General features: G+C 41.3%; 1 protein-coding gene and 1 long non-coding RNA gene across 4 annotated transcripts in view; one reads left to right on the top strand and one right to left on the bottom strand.

Annotated features, from left to right (window-relative positions):
* ppargc1a (PPARG coactivator 1 alpha) overlaps positions 1–15,187 on the top strand; it is a 752,174-nt gene that overhangs the window by 628,893 nt on the left and 108,094 nt on the right. The window contains exon 1 of one of the 3 annotated variants that reach the window (XM_003221345.4): positions 12,381–12,690. The exons of the other annotated variants lie outside the window; for them this stretch is intronic. Coding sequence (XP_003221393.2) covers positions 12,643–12,690 — 48 coding nt within the window. The 5' untranslated portion in view covers positions 12,381–12,642. Of the gene's footprint in view, positions 1–12,380; positions 12,691–15,187 lie in introns of those variants that run through there. 3 annotated transcript variants of the gene reach the window in all.
* LOC134299407 (uncharacterized) lies at positions 2,381–12,365 on the bottom strand. Its single transcript, XR_010006606.1, has 2 exons — positions 11,634–12,365; positions 2,381–2,894 (listed from the first exon to the last, which is right to left on the bottom strand). It is a non-coding gene; the product is annotated as an uncharacterized LOC134299407 (long non-coding RNA).

Here is a 15,187-nt window from a genome sequence, read left to right as displayed (position 1 = left end):
TCTAAACATGAGATGTCCAACTGTGTCCACCACTCTTCATTCAGAACCATTTAATGGCCATAGCAGTGAGTTTTGGTGCTTTGCCGCTTCCTTGCGGTGGGGGGGGGGGGGGGGGGCATAGAGCGTATACATATCCACTATCTAGAATATTGGCCATATGGTATTCCACTTTATTTATATTTTTTAACTTTACTTCAATTCTTAATTTCTTTGGAATTAATCTGTCTACACAAACAGTACCAGTCCATCATAGAGCTTCAACAAAAACATGATTCTTTTTTTTAAAAAAAAGTGCAGTAATCATGGGAACCCACCCCATTTATATCCATATCCTATATCCATTTATATCCAACATCAAACTGCTCTAATATAAGAAAAGCCAAGCACCAGGCCCAAGTTCAAAAGAGAAAAGGCTGACTCAAAGATATATCAGTGAGCAGATTTTGTTTGAAGATGAGAAATGTTCTGCTCTGGCCAGCTATCTTCTACCTCTAGTTTATTTAAAATGAAAATCTCACACTTTTCTATTGCCTCCTGCCCATTCCTTTGTCTTTTGAACTGAAAGGGGTTTAATTTTACAGAATGTATCCCAAATAAGTGAAGAACACCACATTTGAAATGTAATATTACAGTGCGACATGCATCATAAATAAATATGATTCCCTCATTCTCTTTCTCTAAATAGTCTTTGGTATACTCGTATTGTATGTTAGGTGCAAGATTTGTTTTGAATCCCAATTTGGGCATTAAAAAGAAAGTTGTTGCTGTTAATGTGCCTTGAGGTCATTTCTGATTTATAGTTATGATAAGACAAGCCTATAATGGGTGTTTTATGGCAGAATTTGTTCAGAGGGGATATAACCTTGCCTTCCTTTAAAGTTGAGAGTTTGTGAATCAATGGGTTTCTATCACTGATCAAGGATTTGAACCCTGATCTTCCTCAGTACATCACACTGGTTCAATTTGATTGGGATATAAATCCAAATTTTGAATCAGAAATCAAAATCTCCATGCCTTTATATTGGCTAGCATTGGAAATGGTGTTTGTTTCTGTGTGTGCACATATCTATTTGTTAGAACTAAATGAAAGTTGCAGGCGAAGTAGCATGTTTGGGGAGCAGGAATGAAATCTACAATTCTTCAGATTAACAGATACAGCCAATTTTTTTGCAAGGGGACCTCTCTCGGGTTAGAGATTTTTTAATAAGTAGGGGGATTCTATACATCTGTTACTTTGTAGCTATATATTTAACAATAGAAATGAACTATAATCAGGGCTATAATGGTGGCTCTAATTAGAAATTCTGAAAATTTCAGAAAAATTGGTGGTGTTTATTTCCTTTTCCCTTTGTTTTGTGAGGGGCTGTTCACATGTGAACAGGAGCAACTTCACTCCACGTCTCCCCTCACGTTTTGGAGAATGTGGCAGTTCGTTTGAAAAGAGCATATATCATAGATATATGACAAGAAGTCTGAAAACTTTTAAAAAGATAACTTTTTCCCTTAATTCGTACCAATTTCACGGTAAGGGAAATGTTGTGTGAAAGATGAAGACCATTCAGTGGCAGAGGCAGAAGGACTTAACATCCAGCATTTTCAAGCCAGTGTTGTGTTGCACCTTCCTAGATCCTACAGGTGTCACATAAAATCCCTCCTCTGCAAAGAGAAAATTAGGAACAAGGACTGAAAACTGCAACATATTCCTTAAACTGGGATGGAAGAAGTCTGAAAAAACCATTCCCTGTGACTAGAACCTAGATCTGTCAATCACACCCTTTGTTTACTATTTTCTTAATATGGAGGGTTTGAAGGTAATATTGAGAGCTGTTTATCGAAGGCACATTCCATTCCTCAAATGAAGGTTATTAACGAAGTTTTGGAAAGTTTCAGTTCAGATTCATTGTAATTCAGAGGAGCCACATTTTGATTTGGACATCTCTCAGACCTTTCCAGATCAGGTTGAGATTCAAGATTTGGATGAATCTGAAAACATACTTCCTGATACTTTGCCTTGAAATGGTGTTGAGAAAATGCATCCTAGGAGATCAGTACAACCAATATGTGCCTTCCCGCAAACTTGTTTGAGCAAACCATACTGCACTGCTATAAAGATTTCCCAGTTACTTAATTCCATGCCGGGTCGGGGGGGGGGGGGGGGGAACCTTCATCTGTTTCATTTTTGTGAAAAGCTTCTGTTTAAGGCAAAGGAAAAGGAAATATTTTAAGTAGCAGTCCTAAATACAATTTTGAAATAACTAATGTAATATGACAAACCTTGTCTTATCTCTACCATTTTCAATCAGATCATTCTTTGAATAAATAAAGGGAAATAAAAGAAAGACACGTCTGTACGGATTAGTAAATGACAAATATGCAAATCTGAAGGTTTGGATTTCTCTGCTATTAATAGGGAATGTAAAAGCAGTGAAATATGCTGGCAAAACATGGAGAGCAAAGTATTAATAGGTAGCTGTGTAACATTTCTGGATGCAAATACATGTTTTAATTTTGTTTATTAAAACAAATAATTAGTAGAATTAAAACATGAAATTAAGGGTTATTTAGACTGCAGTCCTATGTAGACCTAAATAAAATTGCACTGGAAGAACACACTCAGATTGGTGTGTCCTTTGTAGCCCTTTGGATCCAAACCACAAATAATTATCTTATAAGCCCCGACGATCCAAAGCAAACCCCAAATTGCTGTGTGCTACAGCCTGGAACTGGAAGCCATAGCAAGAAGCAATGGAAGAAGAAAAGAATGTACCATTGGTAGCAATGTCATCTGTTCTTCTATCCACTTTTTATCAAACTGTGTGGCAGAAATAAAGTAAAAAATGCACTTTTTCCACAGTTGATTAGTTTCATCAGTTGAATTTCTTCATAACGTATATCTGAAAAAGATGAAGAACATTTGAATGAGGTAAAAATGACATAGGCTGTAGTCTTGAAGGCACTCCTGGTACATTTGCAGGCAAGATTGGAATACCCTTCAATTAATCCTCATGTAGGACTTTAATTGATGGCATTTCTTATAGTATGGTGGATGATGCACATTTTTTGTATAAATTCACATTCAGATCATATTGAATCCTTGGGTAATTAGTTTCCATAAAGAAACAGGCTTGGGATGATTGGAATGTGTATATTTGTGTGAATGTGTACAAATGCCTCAGTCCTCAAAGAAATCCCATGACCTTTTAAAAGTATTGATTCAGTTGTATAATTTCTATTAATAAAATACTTAATTTTCAAATGCATCACACCGGTTGTAAACAAGGTTTACAGCTTTGTTATAGAGAGGGCAAAATGGGAGACAAAATTAGGTCATGTGTGCCCATATGGGCTTCCAAATATTGCTGGTAGTTGGATTTGGTTTGGTAGGACAACGTCCTCAATGTGGTATAGTTGAAGCTATACAGACAATTTATCTCTGGCCCTTTTGGTGCTGTGAACAGAGGACAGTTGTGGTTCATTGAAAAAGCAGACATCAATTTTAATAAAATGTGGATATATATAAATTATGAAAAAGAGCTTTGATGAGTGTGGAAAGACTGTAAGGGACTCATCAGGCAAATATTTCTGAGAAAAGGATTTTACAAATGGGGTGCTACCATAGCACCTCACCCCCCATAGCTTCTGTTTGCCTGAGGTAAGAGGGCCACCTTCAGGAAGAACCTCACAAAATCTTAATGTATATAGATAGTTCTTAACGTGGAGAAAGATAAGATGCCCTAGTCCAAAGATGTGAAAGCCCTTAAGGTTACAAATGGCATTTGTTAAAGATGCATGGAGATGGGAAGACAAATTGCATTTCTTCTGGATTCTGTGCTCTAATTCAAATAGTTTATTTAAGTATTGTAGGTAGAGAAACAGTGGCACCTGGCAGCCAGTAATGTCTTCTTTTTAAAGCTCAGTTTGCTGTTTTTCACCAAACTGCCCTAATTCATAGCCAGCACTACAAAATATGCAAGTCTGTTTGCTTGCCTATAAAAGAAATAGTTTGGTCAAGCTGGTGCTCATAGCTGGTTCGGCTTGACTGCGGTGGTAAAGTAAAGAGAGGTCCTCAGTAGGGCAGAAAAGCAGCGCAACAAAAGATTTTGAGTAGAAAGCAAACTGAGACATCATGAAGATAAGAGAGGTGCCATGGATTTTCTAATAAAAAATTAATAAAGTAAAAATACACTATATAGGATATCCATTTGAGCCAGCCCAACTTTTCAGTAAAGTTGTATTGCCTTTTAGTTGTATTGCAGAGCTTTACCTCTTGGAACTAAATTGTATCAGGAAGGAATCACTGTCTTAACATTCTCAAACTTTCCTCCGTAGCAAGGGACATGGGAAACTTTCCTTTAATTTTAAAAATCTGGAAACTGAAAATTTTGCCAACAGACACTACAGATGTACATAGTCTTGATTTTGTACTGGGCAGTAGGTAGCTAGAATCTATCAAACTTGGCATCATTGGCACTATAATATCTTTGTTGGCATAACAATTGGTAAGGAGCCACATTTCTGGTTTTTCCATGGGAGAAATGCAGAGTTGTTAGTTGGAGAAACAAGAACTGAGGAAAGATTGACCTCAGCTGGATGGAAAACAGAGCAATGGATCTTTCCATAGTATCCTGTGAGTCATGTGATATCATCTACAGTCATCAGCTGCAATAAAGGGAACAAGTCTTCTACAATTCATCTGCAAATAATTCATTAGGAAGCTGCTTTATACAGGGTGGAGGGATAAACAATATGAATTGCTGTTCTTATTGAGTGCCTTAAGAACTAGGAAAGATACAGAATTGTTTAAGAAAAATCATGCTCCTCAAGATTGAAAATCTAACAAGGAAAATAAAAAAAGATGCAAAGATGTTTTGAGGGTGTATGCATTCTGTGGGTCTCATTTCAACATCCTGCATATTAAAGCATACCTGATATTACAGAATTATATAAAAGCAACATAACCATTAGATGAACACATAAGGAAAAAGTTTATCATGTACTGCATTGCAGCTCAAAGGTGTTGTATGCCTTTAAATCATTTCTGACCCTAAGATGAACTTTTCACTGGGTTTTTGTGGCAAGTTTTTATTAGAATATGAGGGAGTGGTACCTGCCCAAGGTCACCTAGAGGGTTTCCACAGCCGTGTGGGGGCTCAAACCCTGGTCTTCTGAATCATAGACTAACACTCCAACCACTTCGCTATGGTGTTTAGTTAGTTTTAATGCTTTTTGTGTTACATAATGTAGAAACGGATGAATGTTAATTTTTTTCTTTGGAGGAACTTGTACTTAACATAGCTGTAAGGGTACAGTGTGGACTCTCTGGAGCAGCTGCCCTTGTTCCCCGGTCTCATCCTGTGGGAGTGAAACTGGATTTGAGAGGGAACACATTAACTTCTCTAATTTCATTGCTTCCTTTTTGTGCCATAACTCACCTTATGTGGAAAGTGACAGGTATTATTGGGGCTATCAGAGTTGCAAACAATATTTAGTTGTGTATAATACTCAGATTTGAAATGTGGGAGAAAGGCTTCCCAATGGGAAAAATTTCTGAAGTTAGGTCAGACTGCACTGCTACTTAGAAATGGATTAGGGCGAAATGTACTGTTGGGACAGAACTTTGATATGAATGTTTGAAAACCTTTGTTGCTGATGCAAGGTGGGCTATAATGACACTTGTATTTGTAAAAATATATGTAATCTCAAATACTTACAACTATCACGGTTCCATGTGATATTACTCTGCAATGAACAAATGCACCAGGCAACTTTTCCCCCATCAGTTTTTGAACTGCTTCTAAGTTTGCAATTGCCTGTTTGTCAGTTAACTTGCTAATTTGACAGAAAAGCAGTGAAGTGGAATTGTAGAAAATAGAAAACAATGCGGGCAGGTCGAAATGCACCCCCTCCCTGAACAAAAACAGCAATCTAAGATGTTGCAGTAAAAATACCATTCTATAAAAGGTGTGAATGGAACTTAAAAATAAAAGTGATGGATTTGGTACAGTAGGTGAACACAATTACAACTATATATGATAGAAGGCTATTTCTTCAAGCATGGATCCACAGATAATTATTAATAAAAAACTAGTCTTCTTTTCACCAGTCAGCTTCCAAACATTACTTTACGTGAGTGTTCTATGGGCAGAGGTGGCAAACCTCGCCCTGGATCTTAAACATTTTATCATTAAATCAGCATAATTTTTACGATTTATTCAGCATGCATTTTGGATGGAATTTATTCAACCCACTATTGACAAAATTGACGTTCTACTTTAATCATTTTTCTCAACAGTTTCTTTGTAGCCACAGTGAATTTTGCTGCATGTTTTAAAAAATGGGCTAAAGTACAAGTGATAGTATTTTTAATCATTTAGTTTTGATGAAAATATGATTGTTTTAGAAGATTTGCATGATAAAGATAAACACTTGGTTCTATACATGTTGGACTTCCCTGTTTGGATCTATCAACCAAGAAGTTGTAGTAATGTAGTAACAAGTAAATAGGGTAGTAAATAGTTAAACATTTACTTGCTGCTTGATTCATATTTTGAATGGACATGGAATCGGTGGGGGCAAGTGTTTCAAGAATTGCCGCCTCTTGTCTGTCAATTCAGCTCTGTCGCTGGATAATAATTGTATTCATTTAGCATTTAGAATACTCAAATTTGCAAATGACAATCCGAATGAATATTTCATAACAAAGAGGCATGATCCATTATTGTAGTGTGACTCTAACTAGTAGCGCAGCATGACTGATCTCGCATTTAGAATTTGTAAGAGAGACTGTGGCACACAGCTAATTAAAAGTATAGCTTTTAATCTTTAAAAGAAAGGGAAAGAAAAGAAATGTAAGACTCAGGTGAAGGGAAAGGTCTTGTTTTTCCTGTTGCGGGAAAGATGCCTTTCGTTTGTTGTGGGTTCATTCTGCTATGTTATCATAAAACAGGCGCACCTGTAAAAAGCTGGAAGGGGAAAACAGTCTTTTGAGTGCATAATGGTGTTGGGAGTACGCTTTGTGCCCTCCCTAGGAAATGTGTAGTCCAGGTCAGCTGCATGGCTAATGTATAATGGTGTTTATACAAAAATGTGCCCTAAGGCAACAGTGGAGAATATCTGCTGATATGAAAATGCAAACAGGAATGTGAGCCGTTAGGGAGAAAAGCACCGAACTAGTTGTATATAACAACACTGGTTTTTCGGGAGTGCCGTCATGAAAAAACAGACAGAAAAAATATAACCCCCGCCCCCCAGCATCCCTCAGTCATTTAAGTTAGAAAACTTACTTTTGATAGCTGCAATTTTCTGGAAAATGCATTAGAAAGTTTCTAATTTATCCTCTTTTCTCATCATGCGGAAGGGCTTCTATCCAATTCAATCATATAGGATGTGGATATATATTTAACCGATTTCAGCCATGAGAAATGTAGTAAAGCCTCCCACTACAGAGAGAGTATATTTGAGGAGTAGAACATTTGTTTGCATGATCTACTTGTGAGCTTCCAGAGCTGGATTCCTATTGAGCCTTTCTTGAGAGTAAGTTGGCTATATACCTCTTGGGGCTTGATTTCAAGTAAACACGTTTAGGACTTGCTTCCAGAGATACAACTGCACTAAGTATGAAATATTCTGATTCAGAATGGTAGTCTAGTAGTGATCAGTAGATCTTGTGTGCAAGATTTATGCATAGACGATATTGCTACTAACTACAAAAAAAACTATTTTGGGTGGGGAGGGCAGATATACTATAGGCACTGAAACCTGGCATAGTCTAGCACCTCAAGAGTGTTTTAATGAAGCCAAAAACAGATCTTTTCCTTTAGGTCTGCTGCCCAAATGAAAGCTTGGGGAAGTAACCTCAATTCCTTGTATCCAAATTTGAGGATGTAAAAAGGTTTTGACCTCGTCATAGGTTGAGGCACTTTATGGTCGTATGGGAAATTTTAGACTAATTTTAACTTTTATGGTTTATAATACTGTTGCTAAGGAGCATTCTTGGAACTTTTATTCTGTTTTTTTTTTGTTCAAGATTTTATGTTACTATGTATATTTTTAAAGATGACATGAACCGCCTTGGGTCTGGAGAAAGGCAGCATAGAAATCTCTGATATCCCTTATCCAAAATACTCGGGACCAGAAGCACTTTGGATTTGTATAATATTAATAATCTTATTATTTTAGAATCCTTGCATTTATATATCGATTTTCTATGCACATAATAAAAGTGGAAAATATGTATGTGTGCATGTGGCAGGGTGTCCACTTACACAGATAAGCTCCCACTTCCACATATAGCTATAGCTCCCACTACTCAGGAGACCAATGGCTCTCCCTCCAGTGACATTTCAGGTTATAGTGAGCACAGTGAACATGTCCAAGAGCCCTGCCAATGTCCTCCACAAACACAATACTGCCCACCACCCAAGTGAAGTCTTTCACACTGAGATGATTTCCTTCTAGATTTTGTGTTTTTCCTCCACCACAGACATCCTAGTGTTCCTTACTCTCTCCATTGATGTGGAATTTGCATGACCCTGCCAACTGCCTCTCCCATAACCCTTTCCTATTCTTTTCTATGGCACACAGCAAACAGAGGAATTGATCAGCAACTGAACATACTAGAGAGGTTTGGGGAGAATTCACCATGATTTATAGGAGTTGTAGATCCTGGGATGTATAGTTCACTTGCAATCTAAGAGCACTCTGAACTCCACCAACGATGGACCTGGAACTAACTTGGCACACAGAATCTCCATGACCAGCAAAAAATACTGCTGGTCTTTGGAGGGATTTATAAGATTTGTAGTACACCTACATCCAGAACACACTATGAACCCAAACAATGATGGATCTGGACCAAACTTGACATTCATACTGGATATGCCCACATTTGAATACTGGTGAGTTTTGAGGGAATTTGCCTAGACATTTTGGAGTTGTAGGTACTGGGATTTATAGTTCACCTGCAATCAATGAGAACTCTGAACTCCACCAAAGACGGAATTGGACTAAACTTGGCACCCAGAGCCCCCATGACCAGCAAAAAATACTGGAGGTCTTTGGGGGAAATTCACCTTGAGTTGTAGTTCACCTACATCCAGAGAGTACTGTGAACCCAAACACCAATGGATCTGGACCAAACTTGGCACACACACCAGATATGCCAAAATTTGATTACTGGAGGGGTTTGGAGGGAACTGGCAATTCTTTCTGGGAGTTGTAGTTCACTCACAACCAGGGAAATTGTGACTTCCACCAGTGGTGGACCTGGACCAAACTTGGCACACAGAACCCCCATGACTAATCCAACCTACTGGAGGGATTTGAGGGGACTGGCTCACCATGATGGAAGCTGTGGTTTACTCTACAGCCAAAGAGGCATACTGAACCCCACCTATGATGCATCTAGAGCAAACTTGCCCAACATAACAAACTTTAAGTACTGATGAAGTTCCTTGGGGTTAATCCAGAATGATGTGAGTTGTAGTTCACCACAACCTTATGCATTTTGTACAAGTAAAAATTTACTTTTTCTTTTTTTGTATATAAATTTTTATTGAAATATAAAATAATTAAATACAACGAAAGAGTGAGAACAATGTACGGTAACAGAAAGTTAAGGAAAAAAGGAAGAGACAGAAGAAAAGCAAAAAGACTTTTTCTAATAACCCGGGCAACGCTGGGTATGCCAAGCTAGTACATAAATAATAGGCTTGTTTGAACGGCATTGCATGATCAGCATAGACATATAAAATGCATTGTATGGCAGTGTAGAACCGGCCTTGATGGGAAGTACTTTGGGTTGTTATGATGATGATGATGATGATGGAATAGTTGTACTTGTATACACATACATAATGAGACGCGTTGAGACCCAAGCCTAAATGCAAAATTCATATATGTTTCACCTTATCTATATTGAATGGAGATAATTCCAAACACTATTTCAAAATAACCTCGTGCAGGAAGCAAAATGTGTGCCCACTGAAGCACCAGAAAGCAAAAGGGTGACTCTCTCAGCCACTTTTTTGTGTCAGAAGGGACTTGAGAACATATTGCAAGTCACTTCTGGTGCGAGAGAATCAGACGTCTACAGAGACATTGCCCAGAAGTTTCCTGTTTAGACAGGCTTTCAATGAAGGCAATTAACCTTGAGTGATAGAAAATGCCATAACATTACTACTGGAGCAGAGTGCCATATAACTTGACATGATGCCACACAAACGTGACTGTATATTGTAGTTTGGTTTTTAAAATCGCTTATTTTGTGATGTTTATATTTAGTATTTGGTCTGTTGTTTGTATGATTTTAAGATGTTGTAATTTGCTTTGGGTCCCGTGAGGAAGAAAAGCGGGGTATAAATAAAGTGGGTTGAGTCCTTGATGTAGGCTGTGGTGAGCCCAATGTGGGTTTGTAGCTGTGCAGCCAGAAATTTTGCCAGATCATATGGCACTCACAATGGGTCTAAGCGGGGTGGAGTCCTTATGGATTTTTGGATAAGGACAAGAAAGATCCTCTCACCTCTGCAGGAGTCTACCGTATACCATGCAGCTGTGGACAAGTCTACATAGGGACCACCAAATGCAGCGCCCAAACATGAGTCAAAGAACATGAAAGGCACTGCAGACTAACTCAACCAGAGAAATCAGCCATAGCAGAGCACTTGATGAACCAACCTGGACACAGTATATTATTTGAGAACACAGAAATGCTTGACCACTCCAACAACTATCATGTCAGACTACACAGAGAAGCCATTGAAATCCACAAGCATGTGGACAACTTCAACACAAAGGAGGAAACCATGAAAATGAACAAAATCTGGCTACCAGTATTAAAAAAAAATTCCAAAGCCCAGACAGTAAAGAAGGAACAACACTCTGAAAACAGAGGAATTCCAGACATTAATCACTCAGGGACAGCTAACACCTCTGAACGAAAGATTTCTCCGGACAGGAAGAAGCCAGGACATGAATCTGGCAAGGCCATTAATGCTAATCAAGGTGATTAATTAAAACATTCACACTGGCCTACATCAGACAAGAGTTCCTTCTCCCACCCTGGACCTTCCACAGATATATAAACCTTCCTTGCTTAGTTTTTTCCAATATACCTCACAACCTCTGAGGATGCCTGCCATAGATGTGGGTGAAATGTCAGGAGAGAATGCTTCTGGAACATGGCCATACAGCCACACAACCACCCTGTGATTCCGGCCATGAAAGCCTTCGAAAACACAGAGATTTATTATTACAGTAGAGTCTCACTTATCCAAGCCTCACTTATCCAAGTTTCTGGATTATCCAAGCAATTTTTGTAGTCAATATTTTCAATATATCATGATATTTTGGTGCTAAATTCGTAAATACCGTAATTACAACATAACATTACTGCGTATTGAACTACTTTTTCTGTCAAATTTGTTGTATAGCATGATGTTTTGGTGCTTAATTTGTAAAATCATAACCTAATTTGATGTTTAATAGGCTTTTTCTTAATCCCTCCTTATTATCCAAGATATTCGCTTATCCAAGCTTCTGCTGGCCCGTTTAGCTTGGATAAGTGAGACTCTACTGTAATAATAATAATAATAATAATAATAATAATAATAATAATAATAATAATACAGTATTACCATCGTGCTGGGAGGCTTTTTTCATGTCCCCATAAGCTACACGGGAGCTCAGGCAGTCTAGCGGTTTCGAACCCGGTAACCTTCAGGTCAGCAACACCACCTCTTCATTCAGGCCAGCAGTCCAGCCGGCACGAGAGTTTTAACCCATTGCGCCACCGCAGCTGCCTAATTCTCAGCCATTCATGTAGACCACTTGGGATTTCAGACTACATGGGGGATACTTTTTTTTGGGGGGGGGGGGGGTGTCTTAAAACACTTCTGAGGAAACACTTCGGCAAAGAGAGAATTCGTGGAGCTTTGCTGTCAAGTCCTAATGTCCGAAACAGGGCGTTATTGAGATATTGCTTGTTGTTGTTATTGTTGTGGAGATGGTGTGTACATGTAAATGGCCCGGCCGACCGTGCGGAGAGGTGTGGCGCGAGCCCCGGCGGTTGAGGCGAGCGACCCTGTGTGCGCGAGAGAGCGAGAGCCCGCGTGCCGCCGCCGCCGCCGCCTCCTCCTCTTCAGCGCGCGCCCTGCTCTGCCTTCTGCGCTGCTTGCTTGCCTGTTTGCCTTCTGCGCGCGTGTTTGGCTTGACTTGGCGCCAGCCTCCGGTCTGCCCCTGAGCGTGACGTCAGAGGGCTTGAGCGCGCTCTCTCTCTCTAACACACACACAGAGCGACGAAGACGGAGAAAAGGGGGGCGCGACCGGGGGTGGGGTGGGGTGGGGGGAAGCGGGAGGGAGGGAGGGCGGGAAGGGGGGTTGTTATGAGTGACAGGCCAGCCTACTTTTTAATAGCCTCGTCACGTGACGGGGAACAGTAGTAAGACAGGTGTCTTCGGTTCACTCTCTCAGTGAGGGGCTGGTCGGCTGCGCGGGAGGACGGACGGACGGAAGGGAGGGAGGGGAAGGAGGGAAAGGAAAGGGAAGGCGGCTTTTTTTCTCTGCTCGCGCCGGCTCTCCGCTCACTCGCTCGCTCTGGCGGTGGATTGTAGTTTGCCCGCTCCCCTGCCGTCCTCCCAGAGCTGGATGGCGTGGGACATGTGCAACCAGGACTCTGTCTGGAGTGACATCGAGGTGAGCCCGTCCAAACGCCCTCCCTCCCCCCTCCCCTCAGTTTTACCTCAGCTTTTGTTTGCATTGGGTTTGAACTGGGGAAAAGCCTAGGCGCCTCTTCTTCCCTTTCTTGACCCGCTAAGTTTCTATTTCGAGAGGACTCCAATCCCCAGCCAGACCTGGCTCCTCTCCTGCCCTCGGGATCTCCTCCTGCGCCTGGAAACTATTTTTATGCGCCCCTGGCTCCCGCTCCCCAGTCATGTGCAACCTTTCTGCGCCCAGGCACTGGGAGGAATCGGGGCCCTGAGAGAGAATTGGAAGGCAGGAAGGAAAGACAAGGCACAGGGTCCTGTCACTGTCTAAACTTGTCCTTAAATAGCTGTTAAATTTGCATGGGCAAACTTCGGCCTTCCAGGTGTTTTGGACTTCAACTCCCACAATTGGACTTCAACTCCCTACCGGCTGTTAGGAATTGTGGGAGTTGAAGTCCAAAACACCTGGAGGGCCGAAGTTGGCCTATGCCTGCTTAAGATGGTGAGGGGAGGGGGGGATTTCCCATTTGCATAGAGCACCTGGGCTTGTAGTGGGATATGGGGTCTTTTATATGAGGAAATTGGGAAAATGAGATATGTGTGTGTAACTGAGGCAAGGGGGCAGGTCCGTAGCCGGGGTGGGGGGTTAACCGTTCAAACCCCCCCTGAAATGTGTCAGGTTAACCCCCCCCCCCCCGGTTTACTTATAAATTGGTTAACCAGTTAAAATTCATGAGTAAACCAGGTTTCAGAGGAAGGTGTTAGGACCCTTAACCCCATCTCCCTCCGGCTACAGCCCTGCAAGGGGGGTATAGGTATATATGAGTGTGTGTGTGTGTGTGTGTGACTGAGGCAAGGGGGATTCTTGTCTATCTCCTGTCACAACTTGTGCCTGAATCAATGCCCAATGGTTGTGGATGGGCAGGAGATTCTCAGGTGAAGTGGGACTGGGTTCCAGGCAATACGGCTATTAATATGAGTGTATTGGGGAAGGGTTTAGCCCAGGCATGGTCTATAAAAATATATAAGGGTCCCTAGGAGGAAGATGCCAGAAATCTGCACCATTAGAGATCTTGCTATACTTCTCCTTTATTACTTGGGTAGAAAAGGAAATTCCGAGCAAATCTGTCTACCTTCGATTGTATTTATTCTCAAGATTCTCATGCAAGAAAACTCGCCACCTTACTCATCATATTTTCTGGCTCATATGGTCTAGAAAAGGCATGGGCAAACTTTCTAACTTGGGGGCTGGAGCGGGGTGGGTGGGCCAGGAGGGAGGGGGTTCTCCTCAAGCCCCCTCTCTGCCCTTTCCTCCCCTCCCTCTTCTCTTTTGGAGGCAGAAAGTGAAGAAAAGACAGGAAACGTTTGGATCCCAAAAGGGTTGGTTTTGGTCAGGATGAGATGGTAGATGGGAGAGAGAAAATGTATCCATTAGACCCCATATTGCCTACTCCTGGTATAGAATCCTAGAATCCTAGAGCAGGAAAAGACCCCCAAGGCCATCCAGTCCAACCCCCTGCCATGCAGGAAGGCACAATCAAAGCACATCTGATAGACAGCCTCTGCAGAAAAGCCTCCAGAGAAGGAGACTTCACCACACTCCTAGGCAGCCTATGCCACTCTCCAGGAAGTTCTTCCTAATCTTTTCAATCAAATCTCTTTCCCTGCCATTTGAAACCATTGCTCCCTTGTGCCCTGTCTTTAGAGCATTAGAAAATCCGTTTTTTTTAAAAAATGGTACACCCTTTTAAATCTTGAAACATGGTTTTCATGTTCCCTCTCTACAACAACAACAACAACAATTATTTATTTATAACCCGCCCTATCTCGCTGAGGGGACTCCTCTTCTCCTAACTGAACATTCCCCAGGAAGAAAGGAGGAAGAAAAAAAGAGAAGGAAGGAAGAAAGTGAAGAAAGGGAGGAGGGGTGGAAGGAAATGGAGGGAGGGAGGAAAGACAAAAGGGAAGGAGGAAGGAAAGAAATAAGGAAGGCAGGATAGGATGATGAGAGGAGGGCCTAAGAAAAGAGCCCAAGGGGCTGCATCCGACCCCCAGGCCTGAGTTTGCCCATTCCTGGTTTAGCCCCTTCCCTCCCTCCCTTCATTTCTGAGCTCAGACAACAGGCTCTTGGTTTGGGGCAAAATCTTGGGTTTTTGATGCCGCCACCCCCCCCCCCCTCCATCTCTCTCTCTCTGCCACTGCTCCTTGAGTAAAAATAGATGGCAATACATCAAATCTGCAGCTTCTGCTGGCTACAATTTATAAGGGGTGTGTGAGTGAGTGTGGAATGGCTGGGGAAAGAAAACAAGCAGCTCCTTAGGAATCCCTGGAGTGCTGAGAAGGGAAGATTTGAGGCTGCCTTAACATTTACACTCAGCAAAAAAAGTGAACCCAAAGCCCAAACAAAGCCCTAGATCTCAAATGGCGGGGTTTGAAAGTTCTGACAACTTGGGGGAACTCCCCCCCCCCCCTTGTCTCTTTATTAC

Source organism: Anolis carolinensis, chromosome 5 (genome assembly GCF_035594765.1).
Source record: "Anolis carolinensis isolate JA03-04 chromosome 5, rAnoCar3.1.pri, whole genome shotgun sequence".
Lineage (NCBI taxonomy): Eukaryota > Metazoa > Chordata > Lepidosauria > Squamata > Dactyloidae > Anolis > Anolis carolinensis.
Note: the sequence above shows the minus strand (reverse complement) of the source record. Positions and strands in the feature narration are given on the sequence as shown.